Below are 17058 nucleotides of genomic sequence, written 5' to 3' on the forward strand. Positions count from 1 at the left end.
CAAGTAAAGGGGAGATATTACTTTATTAGAGCATGCATTATAATCAGTTGCTATTATAATTATTATTACTTTATATTATTACAAATAATGCATTCAATTTATCAATTAATTGTTTGCGGCACTTCTCATGTATGAACAAAATTTAAGTATCTGTGTTATATCATACATACATATAAACATAAAATAAAATATATATCAAAATGCATGGTTTGTTAACTTTATAGCCCTAGCACCCTAAGAGCCCAACCATTTGCTTACAAGATACTGATGACCATAAAGCCCAAAACTTCCCTTTCAATAAGTGCGCCGGTGCATTAGAATCAGGTACTGGATAATACAGGAAGCATATAAACTTTGGCTATCTAAGACCAAAACATAAAGCTTATATTATCTAGACTAGGACTATGTTTAGTAGTTACTACCCTGCGAGGTATAAAATCTTTTTTTTTTTTTAGATTTATAGTTAATATTAGAGTTTACTCCTTAGAGAAGTATATGAAGATACAATGTATGTATTTGTTGAAAAAAGCACAATAAATAAAGAGAAAAAAAAGTTATCAGGTACTGGCTGTTGAGTGAGAATCAAATTCTAGACTTATGCCTATAGACTACAGCATCATATGGTTAATATAAAGACAATATTGCCAGCCCCGTGACTTTTTTATCATCTATCTATTGTGTTTGTATTCCTACAGAGCCCCCTGTCCCCTTCAGCACGTGTTTGCTGGAATGGGAGCAGATACATCAAAAGTGCATCTTCCCTTTATAAGTGTAGAAGAATGTCGCACCGTTACACCTGGTACCTGGCAGTCACAAAAAGGCCAGAAGTACATTTTAGCTGACAGTTTAGTGGTACTTACTATTATAAAGCAAGATAGAGTACATGGAAAAAAAGGTTCTCGCAGTAGTTATCATATCACCCCCTATCAAGTCTTTCCAGAGAGAGAATCAATCTTCTCGAGGCATTTTGCCTTACGACTTTTTTTTTTGGCAATAACCATCAGAAGCCTTGCGTTTTATCGCTACCATTTTTAGTGGAGAAAATGCGATGCCCTTATGTGACTCTGCCCTTGGCATACAGTGGATCAATTGTACTAACCCAGCCACCTGCATTTGCACACACACACCTACAGAAAGGCCACGGTATCGCAGTAAGTGAGCATTGAGATGGAATTTAATAAGAACCCCTGTAATAATAATCATAATGTGCAATTCCGAGAGTATTTTGTCCCAAGTCTGACCTGATACTAAGTGAGCGCCATCATTACGCGCCATCTAAGCACCTCTCCCCTGGGGCTAAAATAACTTGCAGGAAATGTGCGAGAACTGGCAGCTCAGAGTGACAAGTGACACTTAGCATAAATAAACTAGCTCGCACCCGGGAAGAAAGTCTGCCTACAAAACAAATCCCTCTCCAGGAGTTTATCCAGCCAACTACAAACAAGAAACACCACTACATCACCCATGTCTGTCTTGTGACCAACACCTGCTCCCAAACTGGAACTTCCAAATCCCACCGACTGGTCGGCGGGATTCTGGGAGCTGTAGTTTATCAGCAGATTGATATTCATTGATTGGCATAAACACAACTTTTTCAAACTATTACTGAGAACTTTTTGGGTCATGATGTTATATATGTTGTACATTAAATTAGCAACCTTCCTATTAGAAACTATTAAAATCCAACTCATGCACCGAAAAGCCTGGGGATATACAGTTGCACAAGAGATGAATTCAGGGTATTGCAATTGAGTTTATTAATTCATTCACGGTACAATTTCTCTGGCAAATATAAAATGACAAATTTGTTTTGCGCATTTTTTTTCTTAACAGCCGGTCCGTTTCTTTTAGCCTACAAACTAATGCTGTATCAATATTCGCAGATACCTCCAGCTACCGTTAACTGTCACAGCATCGTGTTACGGCGAATTTACTCTGAGAACAAGCAAATCAATTGGCGTTATAAATAATGAATTGAACCCGTGTCCTCTGACCCTTTTGAAAGTCCAGTTGGGACGCGTTTGTAGTAATAATGCCCCGGAGTCTGCCCTTGTCAAATATTCATTTAGCAGTTAATGTGAGCTGCTGTCCCTAGGGAACGTCTGCATCACCGAATATTCTGCGCAGGCAACACCAACCTCACTAATCTGCTCACCTCTTTAGTGAAATATTTCACCACTAGCGCACAAAACGTGGGAAAAGCACAAGGAACCCTTTATTCGTTTTCTTGGACTACTAGAAGCACCCAGGACTGAGAAATTGTTTCAAACAAGTCACTTTACATTTCCGTTATAAACGAAATTACTACGATCATAATGTAAAGAAAATCATCGAATGTACAAGTGTGCACTTTATCATTATTTAGCAAATGCGATAAAAAACTGAATACAGCGTTGGATAAAACAATTACTAATACACACAATGATATACCTATATTTAGAATTTAATATATACACAAATATATATATATATAATATAAATATATATAGAAAATTCTAAATATCAATATAAATTTAATCTGTCCGTTTAAATGTTAAACATTTTACGTATTAAACATTTTTGCTGTATATTGTACTTATAAAACGATTTGTTCCTGTTTTATTCGTTTTCAAAAAATTGGCCAGACTCCTCTAGCAAACGAATAATCCACGAATATATTAATGTGCAACTGTATGAAATCTTAAAAGCCTCGGTATTAATTAGAACTGCTTCACAGCCTGTCATCTGGAATAATTGCAGCCAACTCTGGATGGAGATTTAGGCAGAAAATAGAAGAACGGATGGAGGGGGGGAGAGACATGAATATGGATTAAACATTCTGTAAGTATGTATGTATATAGAGAGAGAGAGAGACATACACGCAGATTATTTATATATATATAGATATATATATATATATAATATATATATATATATATATATATATATATATATATATATATATATATATATATATATATATATATATATATATATATATATATATCTATATATATAAATCTGCGACAAGGAAATTGCATTTTAAACACAACTTCATTTTCTAAATCTAAAACATACTTCAAATTAAAAACCCCAGATTTGCTTTGCATCTCTCTCCTCCTCTCGCTAGCAAAGGGTTAATCTGGCAGTCAAAACCATGTGAGGTTAGATGTGCCCTGCTGAATTTACTTTACATTAAAAGCAGATATATATATATATATATATATATATATATATATATATATATATATATATATATATTATTTTTTTTTTTTTTTAGCACATCCACAACTGCCTGTGATAAATCATCAAGGCAATGATCATATCTGATTTCCACAATCAATAACCCATAAACGAATTTAATGCCTGAGTTGGTCCCTGGCAGTAAAACAAGAGCATCGTTATCATTTATGGCAAGCGAGGGGTTAAAGACATATTTTTGTTTTTTATAGATCAAACAGTCTTAAAAGTAAAACTCTAACCTGGAGTTTCCTTCAGTAAATAGGCCGAAGAAAAGGCTTCTTTCTAGGACTCGCTTTCACATGGAGATATTATCCAGTTTTTGAGAGCCGCTGGCAATTTAGAAATGGGATTTGAACAGCCGTAATAGGCGCAAATGGTGTACAATACAGATAAACTTTTGTTCTTCTATCTTGAAAATAGAAAATAGAAGCTGAGATTGATGCGATCATTACACAGATTCATTTTATCAACAAATGTCAAAGCAACATTTACCTTGTGTCGAGGTATAGGCCCAATTATGGCAGGTCTTTGGCTCTTCCCAGGTACATTGGACTCATATAAACAGTTTATAGTAAAGGTATCAGAAATATAAACCATTAAAACATATAGAATATATATCCAACCCGCAATTAGTTTTTTTAAGTTAGCCCTTTCCTTACAAAAACCCCCAATTGATAAGAGAAAATTCAAATATGATCTTCGTACCTGACTATTAAAATCCAAAACTGAGTTTTTTGAAAATCACCAGAATGACCATAGAGATCATTTAAACAATCGTTTGTATTCTTGTAGATTTGGTGCCTACAAATAAATCAAGGAGTCAATTTGATATCAGATTTCATATTTCAAAAATTTATTTATCTCAAACTGTGAATAATGGTGTAGAAACTTAAGCTGAAAATGTATCTGTTTTATTAGGGTTGGATTAGTTCATATATATATATATATATATATATATATATATATATATATATATATATATATATATATATATATATATATATATATATATATATATATACACACAAGGACTTTCGGCAAACTGATCCAAATAATACAGCGCCGAGTCATTTAAAATACATCTACTGAAAATGAGATAAGAGAAAAAAAAACTTAAAATATAAGCACGATAAATTTACAGAAATATTACAAACCATAAGAAAATATTTCAAAACACATTAAATTGATGTTTCCGTTGCTTTCTTGTTTTTTTTTTAATCGGAAGCCTGATATATAAATCAACAAATGTTGGAATCCTAGCGGCCATTTCTTACTCTAACAATAGGGAAAAACAAAAAGTACATCTTGTGTCTTGTGCTTGTTATTATAGGATATCAGGCGCATGGTAGTTCGTTTGAAAACATTTTTTTTGGAACAGTTACATTTGCCCAAATTTGATCCCCCTCCCCCATTCAGAAGCTTTATTCTAGAGGGGAGCTTCATTGACCTATGACTGTAAAAAGATTGGCAAAGTCGCAGCTTATAAACAATGGCCATTCTGATTGCCCTGTTTATTTGATAAATACTGTACAAAAAAAAAAAAGTCGCAAATAATAAATCGATTTCTCATCACCGTGAGACTAGAGCTAATAGGATTGGGAAGGGCGTCTGCAAACTTTTCTGCAAAGTTCCTACTAAAATTTTCAATGTTTGTCTCTTTTTTCTTCTTCTTTCTGTCGTTCTATACAAGTTCCCTTTCCCCCTCCCCAGCTTTTTTGTTTTCTTCTGTACAAAAATAGTCCAAAAACGAGTCCACAACAGTGAGGTGTAACCTGTGGCCTTCCTGCTGTTGCTGAACTATAACTCTCAGCAACTCTGGAGCTGTAGTGCAGAAACAAGTGGAGAGCCACAGTTTGTCCCCCCTGTAGCCCAGACTTTGGATATAAAAGTTCCTTCAGTATTTCACATGTGCGACAGAGGCAGCGTGCCATTGATCCCTGTGCCCGCTACTGAGGCACTCTGATAGTGTTGCGACATGTGCAGTCTGCTTTGCGCTGCGGACTCTGGCACTTCTGCCCCAGGTAGGTACATACTGATCATGTCCCGGAGGTCCCCTGCCTGGCACGGAGCCCGCGAATGGGAAGAAGAGGTGACTACAGGTGGACTGGAGCTGGATTCCGACTTGACTACCGAGCCCATGGATCCCAGAGACATGCCCGGGGGCCCTTGCTGGGAGTAGGACATGCTGTAGGTAGGCGAGCCGTTCATGTAAGTCTGCGAGCTGCTCATGGAGTTATATTGCAGGGCACTGACATCATAGCGGTGCATGGGCTGCATCTGGGGCGCGTTGTGCGCGTTGAGGCCCGGGTGTTGGGGGTATCCGAGCTGTTCTTGCATCATGCCATACCCCCCGTTGGTCCAGCCGTTCATGTGGGCATAAGTGTCCATCCTCTGGTTGACCCCGGCCCCCAGGCTGCCCCCGACCCCAGAAGTCATGGCGTTGGCCCCAGGAGCCAGCAAGCCCCCGGGCAGAGTGTACTTATCCTTCTTCATGAGGGTTTTGGTTTTCCTCCTGGGCCTGTATTTATAATCCGGATGCTCCTTCATGTGCAGAGCTCGCAGCCTCTTGGCCTCGTCGATGAAGGGTCTTTTCTCGGCCTCGGAGAGGAGCTTCCACTCAGCCCCCAGCCTCTTGCTGATCTCCGAGTTGTGCATCTTGGGGTTCTCCTGAGCCATCTTTCTCCTCTGGCCCCTGGACCATACCATGAAGGCGTTCATGGGTCTCTTCACTCGGTCCGGGCTGTTCTTATTCTGGTTGTTGGACGCAGAGTTGGAGTTGCCCCCCGAAGGCTGCTGGGGGGCGGGGGGCTTGAGCTCGGTCTCCATCATGCTGTACATGGAGGCGGTGTGTGGGGAGCAAAGGCTGGCAGAGCGGAATCAGGGGGCACTGCTGCTGGTACACACTTTCCCAAACTCTCCTCACTTTCTCTCTCCTGCCGCTGCCTCTCACTCTCTCTCTCTGAGCCAACTGCTCTCCCTCCCTGCGCGTCTGACAAGTCCTGCTACTTTTTGGAAACAAGTTAATAGACAACCGTCCATGTGATGTGGGCTGTCAGGGAATAAATGGAATCCCGACGGCCAATCACAGAGCGGTTACCTCTCCACTCAGGGCTGCCCCGCCAGTGAGGTTTAGCATTGAGTGGGGGCGTGGCTAGCAAGGGGGCGGCACCCAGAAACCAACAGCAACAGCGGCGGCGGCGGCAGCGCTTCCCTCCCATCTCGCAGCAGCAACAGGTCACACACGCCTATGGGAGGAAGTGCGGGAGAACTGGGCCATTTCACTTAGAGCTCCGAGCTGTCTCTCTCCAGAGAGCAGGCCATTTGGCTCTGTGCCCTGATGCCCCTTTCAGTGCCAGGGAACAACTACTTAGAACTACTATTTCTTTCTCTTAAGGAATCTGCGTTCTTTCCCTCCTCTCCATCTGTTGATGAACTACAGCTCGCAGTAAGCCCAATAGCACAGCTCTCTCTCTGGGGATGCTGAGAGATGGGGTTCAACAACAGCTGACAAGGGGGGAGAATAATTCTGCTATGTGATTGCGTTATAAGGGGGGCTTGGTCCTATATTTTCACATGTCTCTTGGATCTTTCCTTCGCAATCTCTCTCTCATTGCCCCAGCCCCCACTGCATAGCTCTCTATACAAACACACACAAGACTTCCCATAGCAACCTAATCGCCCCCAATTCAACCCCCTCCAACCGGTTTAAACATGAACGTATCCAAGTTTCCGAGTCACAATATTCCTGCTGCAAATTCTTAAAAAGGAAAAAGCAACTTCTGATTAAAAAAACCCCTCTCAATGCCCCATAAAGAATATATAGTGCGCAAATTAAATGGCAAAAAACTGTACCTATAGGTAGTCTACATTATTAAAAATGACAGAGGCCTGCCTTTATTATTATGCCTTTATTATTATTATGTCTTTATTATTATTATGCCTTTATTATTATTATGTCTTTATTATTATTATGCCTTTAGAGCAGAGGGAATAGGTAGCGCACAGGAGTAGTGTTAGAAGCTGCCATACTGTCACCGAGTAAAGATTCCAGAGGGGACATATGAATAGCACAAGGAATGGCAACAGGGCCCATACAAATCGGCGGTTTTGTCTCCCTTGTTATAGGTACACAGCGCCGAACAAAGGCTCAACTAACTTTCCCTATTCTTTTGGCTTTCTCCTTGTAGCTCCACACACTTCTCTCCCCTCCTCTCCCTCGCACTCTCTCTGTCTCTCTCCCTCATTCTCTCTGTCTCTAACTCCCTCTGTCTCACTTTCTCACTCTCTGTCTCCCTCTGTCTCCCTCACTCCCTCTGACTCTCTCACTCCCTCTGTTTTTCTCACTCTCTCTCTCTCATTCTCTCTCTCTCTCTCCCTCACTCCCCGTCTCCCTCACTATGTCCCTCAATCCCCCTGTCTCTCCCTCACGCTCTCTATCAGTATCTCTGTCTCTCACTCCCTCTGCATCTCTTCCTCGCTCTCTCTGTCTCTCACTCCTTCTGTCTCTCTTCCTCACTCTCTCTCTGTCTTTCACTCCCTCTGTCTCTCTTCGAAGCTCTCACTCACTCTCACTTACTCTTTCTTCGACACTCTCTCTGCCTCTCACTCTTTTTGCCTCTCTCCCTCATTCTCTCTGTCTCTCACTCCATCTGTCTCTTTCCCTCACTCTGTCTCTCTTTCCCTCCCCCTGTCTCCCTCTCTCTGTCTCTCACTCTCTTTGCCTCTCTCCCTCACTGCATCTGTTTCTTTCCCTCACTCTGTCTCTCTCTCCCTCCCCCTGTCTCTCTCTCCCTCCCCCTGTCTCCCTCTCTCTGTCTCTCACTCTCTTTGCCTCTCTCCCTCACTGCATCTGTCTCTTTCCCTCACTCTGTCTCTAACTCCCCAAAATAAAAGTGAAATTAAAAGTAGCCGCGGGCACCTGTTTAGAAGTCTAAAACTTAAAGTACAAATATGTGTATATAATTAGATAGCTAGACAGATACTGTAGATAATGAGATAAATGTGTTAATGTTGGTGAAAGCAGTTGAGCTGTACATACTCTACATAATTATTATATAAAAATGCAATGGACAGAGTTTCCTGCACCATTCTGGGATGATGCGAAGTCTGAACACCAAGTTGCAGATTTCTTATCTTTCTCCAATTGATATTAAAGTGGCAATTCGCTGAATTAAAGCCTAGCAGGTTCTTACAAACGACCTCTAAGAACTAGCGATGTAAGAGCGCCGACTAGCGCCCGGCTTTGGCATAAGCAACATGTATTATTTCCGCAAAGCTACAGTTTTTACTAAACACAGGAACAGTCAAAACGGGCTCTCTCGGTATAATTAGATTTGCTCTGTTTTGAGCATGGTAAAGAATACATTATTTTTAAAGCCGAGACTTAAAATGAGACACGCTGCTGAAGAAGCACTGGCACACAGGAACATACATCTTTATGCGGCTTTTTGAATAAAATGACTTCAATCAAATAAGTAACGAGTCACGACTAATAAACACGTTGATAACACAAATAGAAACAATAACAGTGATAGAATACGATCCATGTGCTATAATGACTCCAATGTTATTTTTTTCAGCACCCGGGCAAGAATATTTACTGACAGGGAGCTTGTTGTTATTAGGAATGATCATCAATAGATCGTGTGCAGCGATACCTGCGTTATAGGATAAACCTGTCCCTGTTTCTGCTACAAATTGAGAAGAAACAACGTGATTACGTATAAATATAATAGGAATAAGTAATCATTAGCTGGAGATAACTGGTATTCCCGAATCCGGAGGCACACATTTATTCTTGCTCTTCTTTTTGCTAAATTGGCGAATAATACAAAGATTATTCAGAGACAATTTTATTATCTGCTTTCTATGGTATTTTACAGGCAGGGCCCTTGAATCGTTCGTTTCACTCTGCACTTTTGCCCTAGTTTATTGCTTCCCTTTTTTACAATTTGATTTTTGTTTGTCTAATAAAAGGAAAACAGATGTGTTGGCATCGCTATCGCTGTAGATTACGAATACATCGCAAGAATTGTGTTTTTGCAGTATATATATATTATAGATAGGTATAGATATTTATACATATACACATACACAACTATGACAGTTGTACAAGTGGGAGACACCTGTGATGGGGGTTTAGTGCATTAGCAGGAAAGAGTTAATGCTTAGCGATGGGGGGGGGACCCACAAAAGCCCAGGCATTTTTGCCCTGAGAAACCAAGTTGCAGTAATTAGGGGAGAGTTAGCCAAGCATCTTGCTATTATATTGCTTCTCCCCAATCTGCATTGGAGGGAGTTCCCCCGCACTCCTAATCTTTTTATGGAAATGAAGAACTGCAGGGGGGCAGCCGGAGCTACTGGGACAATGTTCTTGTTAACAGGAATTTCTCAGCATTGCTAATTAGTGCGCAGTGACTGCCACCAGTATTGGGGTGAGATCTGTTTAACCGCTCTCACAGGCTCACTAAACATTGTCCCTACAAGGCTGAAAAAGGGGCCACCTAGGGCCAAAAATGAGTTGCAGTCTTGGTAGCCGAGATCCCAAGGAAAGCGGAACCTTGACAAGCCAAAAGTTTTCCTTTCGTTGCCCAGAGAATGTCCCACCCAACCAATGCAGCTATTTACTAGCAAATGCCTTGAGAGGGGGGGGGGGAGGTGTATACACTATACACTATACACCTGCTAACACTCATTAGCACTCACCTACCGTCACTCAATACTGGCTGCTCTGCGGGGATTCCAATGGCTACTTCACATTCAAGTGCCAAATATACATATATATATATATATCTATATATATCTATATCTATATCTATATCTATATCTATATCTATATCTATATCTATATATATATATATATATATATATATATATATATATAAAATATAATTTAAATGTGCTGCCAGTTTATATATCTCTAATAAAATAAATCTCTATAAGTGTTTAACTGTACGTTATTTGTATATATGTATCTATACATAAACACACACACAATATATATATATACATTTCCCACAATATATATATACATTTCCCTGATGAAGGTTCAAGTATAGAACCAAAACGTCGGAAGTAATAAACCAGCTTTAGTTTATTTTTTCGACTTTTTTGTTTATTTCACTCGGTGTGCCGTCACTACTGGATCTCTCTCTCTCTATATACACACACACTTGGGCCTTACTTCTAACAGAATGTAGAGTTGTCGGTTTCGGCGCTTGTATTGTTAAAGAATTTGAATGCAGATAGAAGTGCATAACGTAGAGCTCCATTTCAGGCAGCAAAGGGTTATGTGCCTGTAGTTACAATGAATATCTGGTTTCCTATTGTAGTTATCCAGGTACAGCGATCTCTAACTAATGCAAGGGAATTAGCAGCAGAATCCAGATTTGCATTTTATTCATTCGCATTAAAAGAAGTCCAGTTATATATATAAAGAAGTCTATCTATATATATATATATATATATATATATATATATATATATATATATATATATATATATATATATATATATATATATATAAATATATATATACTCCTGTAAACAAGAACATATTTGCAGGAGTAGAGTAGTACAGTAGGGCAGTCATAACTGTACAGCCTACAGCAGCCCCTGTCCCCGTTTTTGCTAAATAAAGGGTATATTTCTCCAGCATAGTTATTTACTGCAGCAATTAGCCCTAAATGTATACATTGAATCCAGCGCTGTGGCATCATCCATAGACAAACAACACTATGGGATTGGGATGCTTTCAAGATAGAATGGCAACGTTAGATAAATGCAAGGCACCATTGTATCCATGAAAAGGAAAGCGACATTGTTCTGATCATCATCACACGAGCACTTCTTCACATCACACTGTACAGCGTTAGACATTAGCGTTTCATGTGCAGCTCTCCTCTTGTCTCGCTAACACCGTAACCCTTTTGTTGCCAGATAAAGCAGCAGGACCCTCTGGTGGCAAGAAACAAATAGGCATCACGCCAAGTTATCTTTTACCTATTTAAATGTCATTTGAAAAAAAATTGAATTTTTTAACGACGTGTTGAAATGAAATAAACGAGAACAAGGGCCCGTTTTTTGTATCTTTCAATCATCTTAACACTTCACGACCTTTCTCTCATTTGCCATTTAGAATATTCTACAGTCGGCTGCTTTCCGCCTGTGCCGCAATTCAAAAGTTCTCCACTGGGTATTGAAGAAACCACAGCAGTGGGACTGGCGCTGTGCAACTCACACTGCGTCCAACAGGGGGGGCTCGAGACAACGTGCTCTGCAAATGCCTCACATCTAAACACAACCTCAATCAGCAGCCAGACATATATCTTATAATCAGAGCGGGTTCTGCTACAGATTTTTATCCTGCAACATGTAAAAAAAAAAAAAAAAAGATTAAAGCCTGAAGAGGGGGGTTTTAATACCAATTTGGCCAACTTAAAGAAGGCAGAGCTGCTCAACTTTGATGTCTGATGAAATAAATGGAATTTAGAGCACGTGTAATAATCTAGCACTCCAATACAAATCTCCCCACAAGACGAGCAGAAATTCGCTTGAATAAAAAATCGAATCTGTATTAAAAGGCTTAGTAAATGGCCTGCACCCAACTAATCCTAACATTGACTGTAGATGTGGCCGCAGCCTTTCTTCCAGGTGGTTCTCTTCATTCTCTGTAGAAACTGATAGTTTCAGACTGTTCGCATTTCACAGATTCCTATTAAACATATGGACAAGTAATGAATGTGACTTTAATTCTAGGGAAGAAAGTTTGAATGGTAGCTTCATCATAAATATGCTAGCTGCCCACCTCCCTCCCTCCCCAAATACCTACTAATACCGTGCCTTCACCTGCACTTAAATTGTACTCCTTAATTACAGCAGTTGGGGATGTAAGAGCAAAAATGAAATTAGCAGTCATTACCATTCCCTTAACACTGCGGTGCTTCTGAACTGCGCTAAATTAGCTTTCCAGTCTTAACAAAGGCTCCATAGCAAGCGGTGGGCTGTAAATAAGACAGCGCGACCTGCCCTCAACACCTTCTCTCTTGTCAATCACAACTGGATCATTCAGGAAGAGATTAACCTCTATCTTCCATTTTTTTTTGTAGAGAAAAAATATAGAAAACTAAGTTAACAATGAAAGGGATAGAGCGCTTGTTTAAATCGTGGTATAATTAATCATATGTCAAGAACCCCAATTTTAAGAATTTCACCCCAGAGCACCACAAAGCCGAATATAGGTACAGTAATTGAATTAATTTCCATCTGCATAACCCAACTAACAACAGTACCCAAATACCTTTTCTAACAAGTGTTCATTAGAACTGCCAGTTTGTGTTTTCTATACATAAAAAATACCCTAGGGCTGGGCCGAAACAGTTTAAAAGGGGCGGGAAGGAAGTGAATGGAATGTAAACTGTGACTGCAGATAAAGAAGGTTAAAGGGATACTGTCGTGGGAAAACATGTTTTTTTCAAAACACATCAGTTAATAGTGCTGCTCCAGCAGAATTCTGCACTGAAATCCATTTCTCAAAAGAGCAAACAGATTTTTTGTATATTCAATTTTGAAATCTCTAGACATACTCTAAGTTTTCCAGCTGCCCCAGTCATGTGACTTGTGCCTGCACTTTAGGATGGAACTACTTTCTGGCAGGCTGTTATTTCTCCTACTAAATGTAACTGAATCAGTCTCAGTGGGACTTGGCTTTTACTATTGAGTGTTGTTCTTAGATCTACCAGGGAGCTGTTATCTTGTGTTAGGGAGCTGCTATTCCATTGTTCTTTTATTAGGCTGCTTGTGGGGGGTGTGTGATATCACTCCAACTTGCAGTACAGCAATAAAGAGTGACTGAAGTTTATCAGAGCACAAGTCATACGACTGGGGGCAGCTAGGAAACTGACAATATGTCTAGCCCCATGTCAGATTTCCAAATTAAATATAAAAAAGACTCTTTGCTCTTTTGAAAGATGGATTTCAGTGCAGAATTCTGCTGGAGCAGCACTAACTTATGCGTTTTGAAAAAACATGGTTTCCCATGACAGTATCCCTTTTAGAGTGAAAGGTATCCTGGGCTCAGTAGCAGCAGCGGCTATTCCTTATCCACCCAGAGGGGGCGGCAGAGAGTACCCTATAATATCTGGGAGGCCACAGTGTACATTTGTATTTCCAATGGCTTTTTTTGGAAACATCATCCACATCCATACATTGAATATACAATAAGACCTGTGAGACCTACACAGTTGATTTGAATGGTTTCTGCACCTTTAGAATACAACTGAATGGAACTCAACTCCCCTCAAAAAACAAAACAAACAAACAAAATAAAAACAGTTAAGAAATTCTAATTCTATTTAAACTATCCAAAACAGAATATATTTCATCATATTAAAGGTATTAGTAAATAAACCTGCTAATGAAATGAGTATATGTCTGTCTGCCGCTCTTCAAGGGGTGGTTCACCTTTAAATGAACTTTTCTATGCTACAGAATGGTCAATTCTAAAGGTGGCCATACATGGGCCGATAAAAGCTGCCAACAGACCAAGTCGGCAGCTTATTGGCCCGTGTATGGGGCCCCCCCCCCGATGGGCTTCCCCGATCGAGATCTGTCCGTAAATCGGCCAGATTTCGATCAGATGGGACTAAAAATCCCGTCGGATCGCGGCCGCATCTGTTCGTTGATGCGGTCCCGCGATCCGACCGCCCGTAAAGCCACCATTACGATCGGATCAGCCCGATATTGCCCACCTCAAGGTGGGCATATCGGGGAGAGATCCGCTCGTTTGGCGACATCGCCAAATGAGCGGATCTCTCAGTGTATGGCCACCTTTAGCAACTTTTCAATTGGTCTTCATTATTAATTTTCTATAGTTTTTTAATTATTTGCCTTCTTATTTTGAATCTTTCTAGCTTTCAAATTGGGGGTCACTGACCCCATCTAAAAACAAATGCTCTGTAAGGCTACAAATGTATTGTTACTTTTTATTACTCATCTTTCTAATCAGACCCTCTCCTATTCATATTCCAGGCTCTCATTGAAATCAGTGCATGGTTGCTAGGGTAATTTAGACCCTAGCAACCAGAGTGCTGAAATTGCAGAGCTGCTGAATAAAAAATAAAAAAAAACATAAAACCACCATTAAAACTAATTGAAAATTGTCTCGAAATATAACTTCATACTAAAAGTTAACTCAAAGATGAACAACTCTCTGCCCAGGAGATGCTGACGTTTGAAACAATGTGGCAGCAGCCAACTGATTACAACAAAGTCAGATCCATCCATGCAGGAAGGGAGAAACCAAAGCTGCTTTTTAATTGCAATTATGTTTACAAATTTAAAATCACTGATAATTTGTAATTAAAGGGGGTGTTCACCTTTTAATTAAATGATGTAGAAAATGATATTCCAGCACACTTTGCAATTGGTTTTAATTTTTTATTATTTGTGGTTTTTGACTTATTTAGCTTTTTATGCAGCAGCTCTCCAGTTGGCAATTTCAGCAATCTGGTTGCTAGGGTCCAAATTACCCCAACAACCATACATTGATTGGAATAGGAGACTGGAATATGAAAAGGAGAGGCCTTAATTGAAAGATGAGCAATAAAATTTGAAAGCTGGGAAGAAGGTGGCAAATAATCAAAAAACGATAAAAATAAATAAATAAAGAGAACCAACAGAAAAGCTTCTGCCATTCTTCTAGCTGGCCTCTTCTAATGGGCGCTCTCCTCATATACAAATAGGAGCAAATTAGTGCAACTGAAATGGTCACGATCAGTTGCTTTTTCTTGTTGATGACTGAACTCTCTTATAACTGCATCTGGGCTCTACACCCACATTTGTCCCTTCTCGCCTGCATCTTTAAGGGGTGGTTCACCTTTAAACGGGAACTATAGCAAAAATGACATTTTAATATAAACTTCATCATACTGAAATAAGAAACTTTCTAAATACAATCAATTTTCTGTACCGTTTCTGAAATAATCAAGTTTATCCTCACTATTCCTCTCTCAGTATCTGTTTCTCCTCATTCTGTCTTCATGCAGGAGTTGGGTGTCAGATGAATGATCCAATATATCTTATATGGGCCTTTTGCCTAGAAGCTCACTCTATGAAAATGACCAGAAATCCTGTCTCTACATGCAGAATTTGTGCAAAAGACAGTTATTTTGTTAGAATTTGTTTGTACTGGAACCAGTTATTTGAGCAAGCTTTAATACATCTTCTAGGAAAGGATCCCCCCTATATACTGTCGATATATTGGATCTGTCAATGAATATCTGACACCCAACTGCTGCATGAAGACAGAATGAAGAGAAAGAAACATTTCTTACTTCAGTATGAGGAGGCTTATATTACATGTTCATTTTTGTGATAGTTCCCCTTTAAGTTAACTTTTAGTCTGTTATAGAACGGCTCATTCTAAGCAACTTTTCAATTGGTCTTTATTTTTTATAGTTTTCTTTTTAATTATTTGCCTTTTTCTTCTTCTTCTTCCTTCCAGATTTCAAATGGGGTTCACTGACCTCATCTAAAAAACAAATGCTCTGTAAGGCTACACATTTGTTGTTGTTGGTACTTTTTATTAGTCATCTTTCGATTTAGGCTATCTCCTATTCATACTGTATTCCATCTCATATGGAAATCAGTGCATGGCTGCTAAGGTAATTTGGACCCTAGCAACCAGATTGCTGAAATTGCAAACTGGAGAGCTGCTGCATAAAAAGCTAAATAACTCAAAAAACACAAATAATAAAAAATGAATACCAATTACAAATTGTCTCACAATATAACTCTCTACGCTAAGTCATACTGAAAGTTAATGTAGAGGTGAACAACCCCTTTAACTCTCCTATCACTGTATGTTGACACTCTAATCCCCACTTCTTGCTTTTAGTTGTTTTCTCACCCACTGGATCTGGGCACTCTGCCCATATCTGCCTCACTAAACACTGCATCTGGATTCTATAACTACACTTTTCACTTATTACTGCACTATCTTGTTGCTGCATCTGGGCACTGTAACCAACCAGACTTTCCAGTCATCCTGGCATTATCCACTTACTGTATCTGGGCACCCAACAGCATCAGTGTCACAGTATCAGAGCCTCCCAGTTCTACCTGCAACTGACCATTCTAATCCCACCTGAAACTCCACCACAAGTAAGTCTAACTACTTTTGCTGCTTCCCTCATACAGAGTCAATGTTTTCTTTCAACTGGATGGTATGGCTAGCAATAGCATATCTGGTAAACTGTCCAGACATTCTTTTCTCATTCTAGCCTCATATCTTCACCTATAGAGGGAGGCAGTTCTCTTTGCTATGCACTCAGTTACTCCTTATCTAAGAAACTGCATAAGGAGAAGATGTACCATTACTAACTACCCACTACTGGGCTCTCCAAATTCCCAAACACTATCCAACCACAGCTCGATTTGCCTTCTGCATTATAAATAGTCAGTGCACTCTCCACAGCTACAGTGCATCCAGACTACACCTGGCTCTCTCTCCAGCCGACACACAGCAGGACCCTCCTTCATATAATCCCTCTAGAATTTCATTCTCTTTAGCTACAGTTGGGGCAAAAACACAATTTATCTGTCAAACAGCATACAATGTTCTTCTGTATGTGGCTGGACTCAACACAAAATTGTAAAGAGTTTCCCTACAACTCGAATAAAAATTTTGCAGAGTCTGCTGGTTCTCCTTCCTTTACTATTTTGATTTACTGACCCTCCTTCATATACTCACTCTAGTATTTCATTCTCTTTAGCTACAGTCAGGGCAAAAACATAGTTTACCTTCTGTCTCTTTAAATTGAGTTGCACTAATGTCAC

The 17058-nt window shown here is 39.7% G+C and overlaps 1 protein-coding gene across 8 annotated transcripts in view; it reads right to left on the reverse strand.

Moving 5' to 3' along the window:
* The window catches only part of LOC108718087 (transcription factor Sox-2), a 278551-nt gene that overhangs the window by 16197 nt on the left and 245296 nt on the right, over window positions 1-17058 (reverse strand). Inside the window, exon 1 of one of the 8 annotated variants that reach the window (XM_041564856.1) lies at window positions 3462-6276. The exons of the other annotated variants lie outside the window; for them this stretch is intronic. Within the exon in view, the coding sequence (XP_041420790.1) occupies window positions 5125-6060 (936 nt within the window). The 5' untranslated portion in view covers window positions 6061-6276 and the 3' untranslated portion in view covers window positions 3462-5124. Of the gene's footprint in view, window positions 1-3461; window positions 6277-17058 lie in introns of those variants that run through there. 8 annotated transcript variants of the gene reach the window in all.

This window comes from Xenopus laevis, chromosome 5S (genome assembly GCF_017654675.1).
Source record: "Xenopus laevis strain J_2021 chromosome 5S, Xenopus_laevis_v10.1, whole genome shotgun sequence".
NCBI classification, from domain to species: domain Eukaryota; kingdom Metazoa; phylum Chordata; class Amphibia; order Anura; family Pipidae; genus Xenopus; species Xenopus laevis.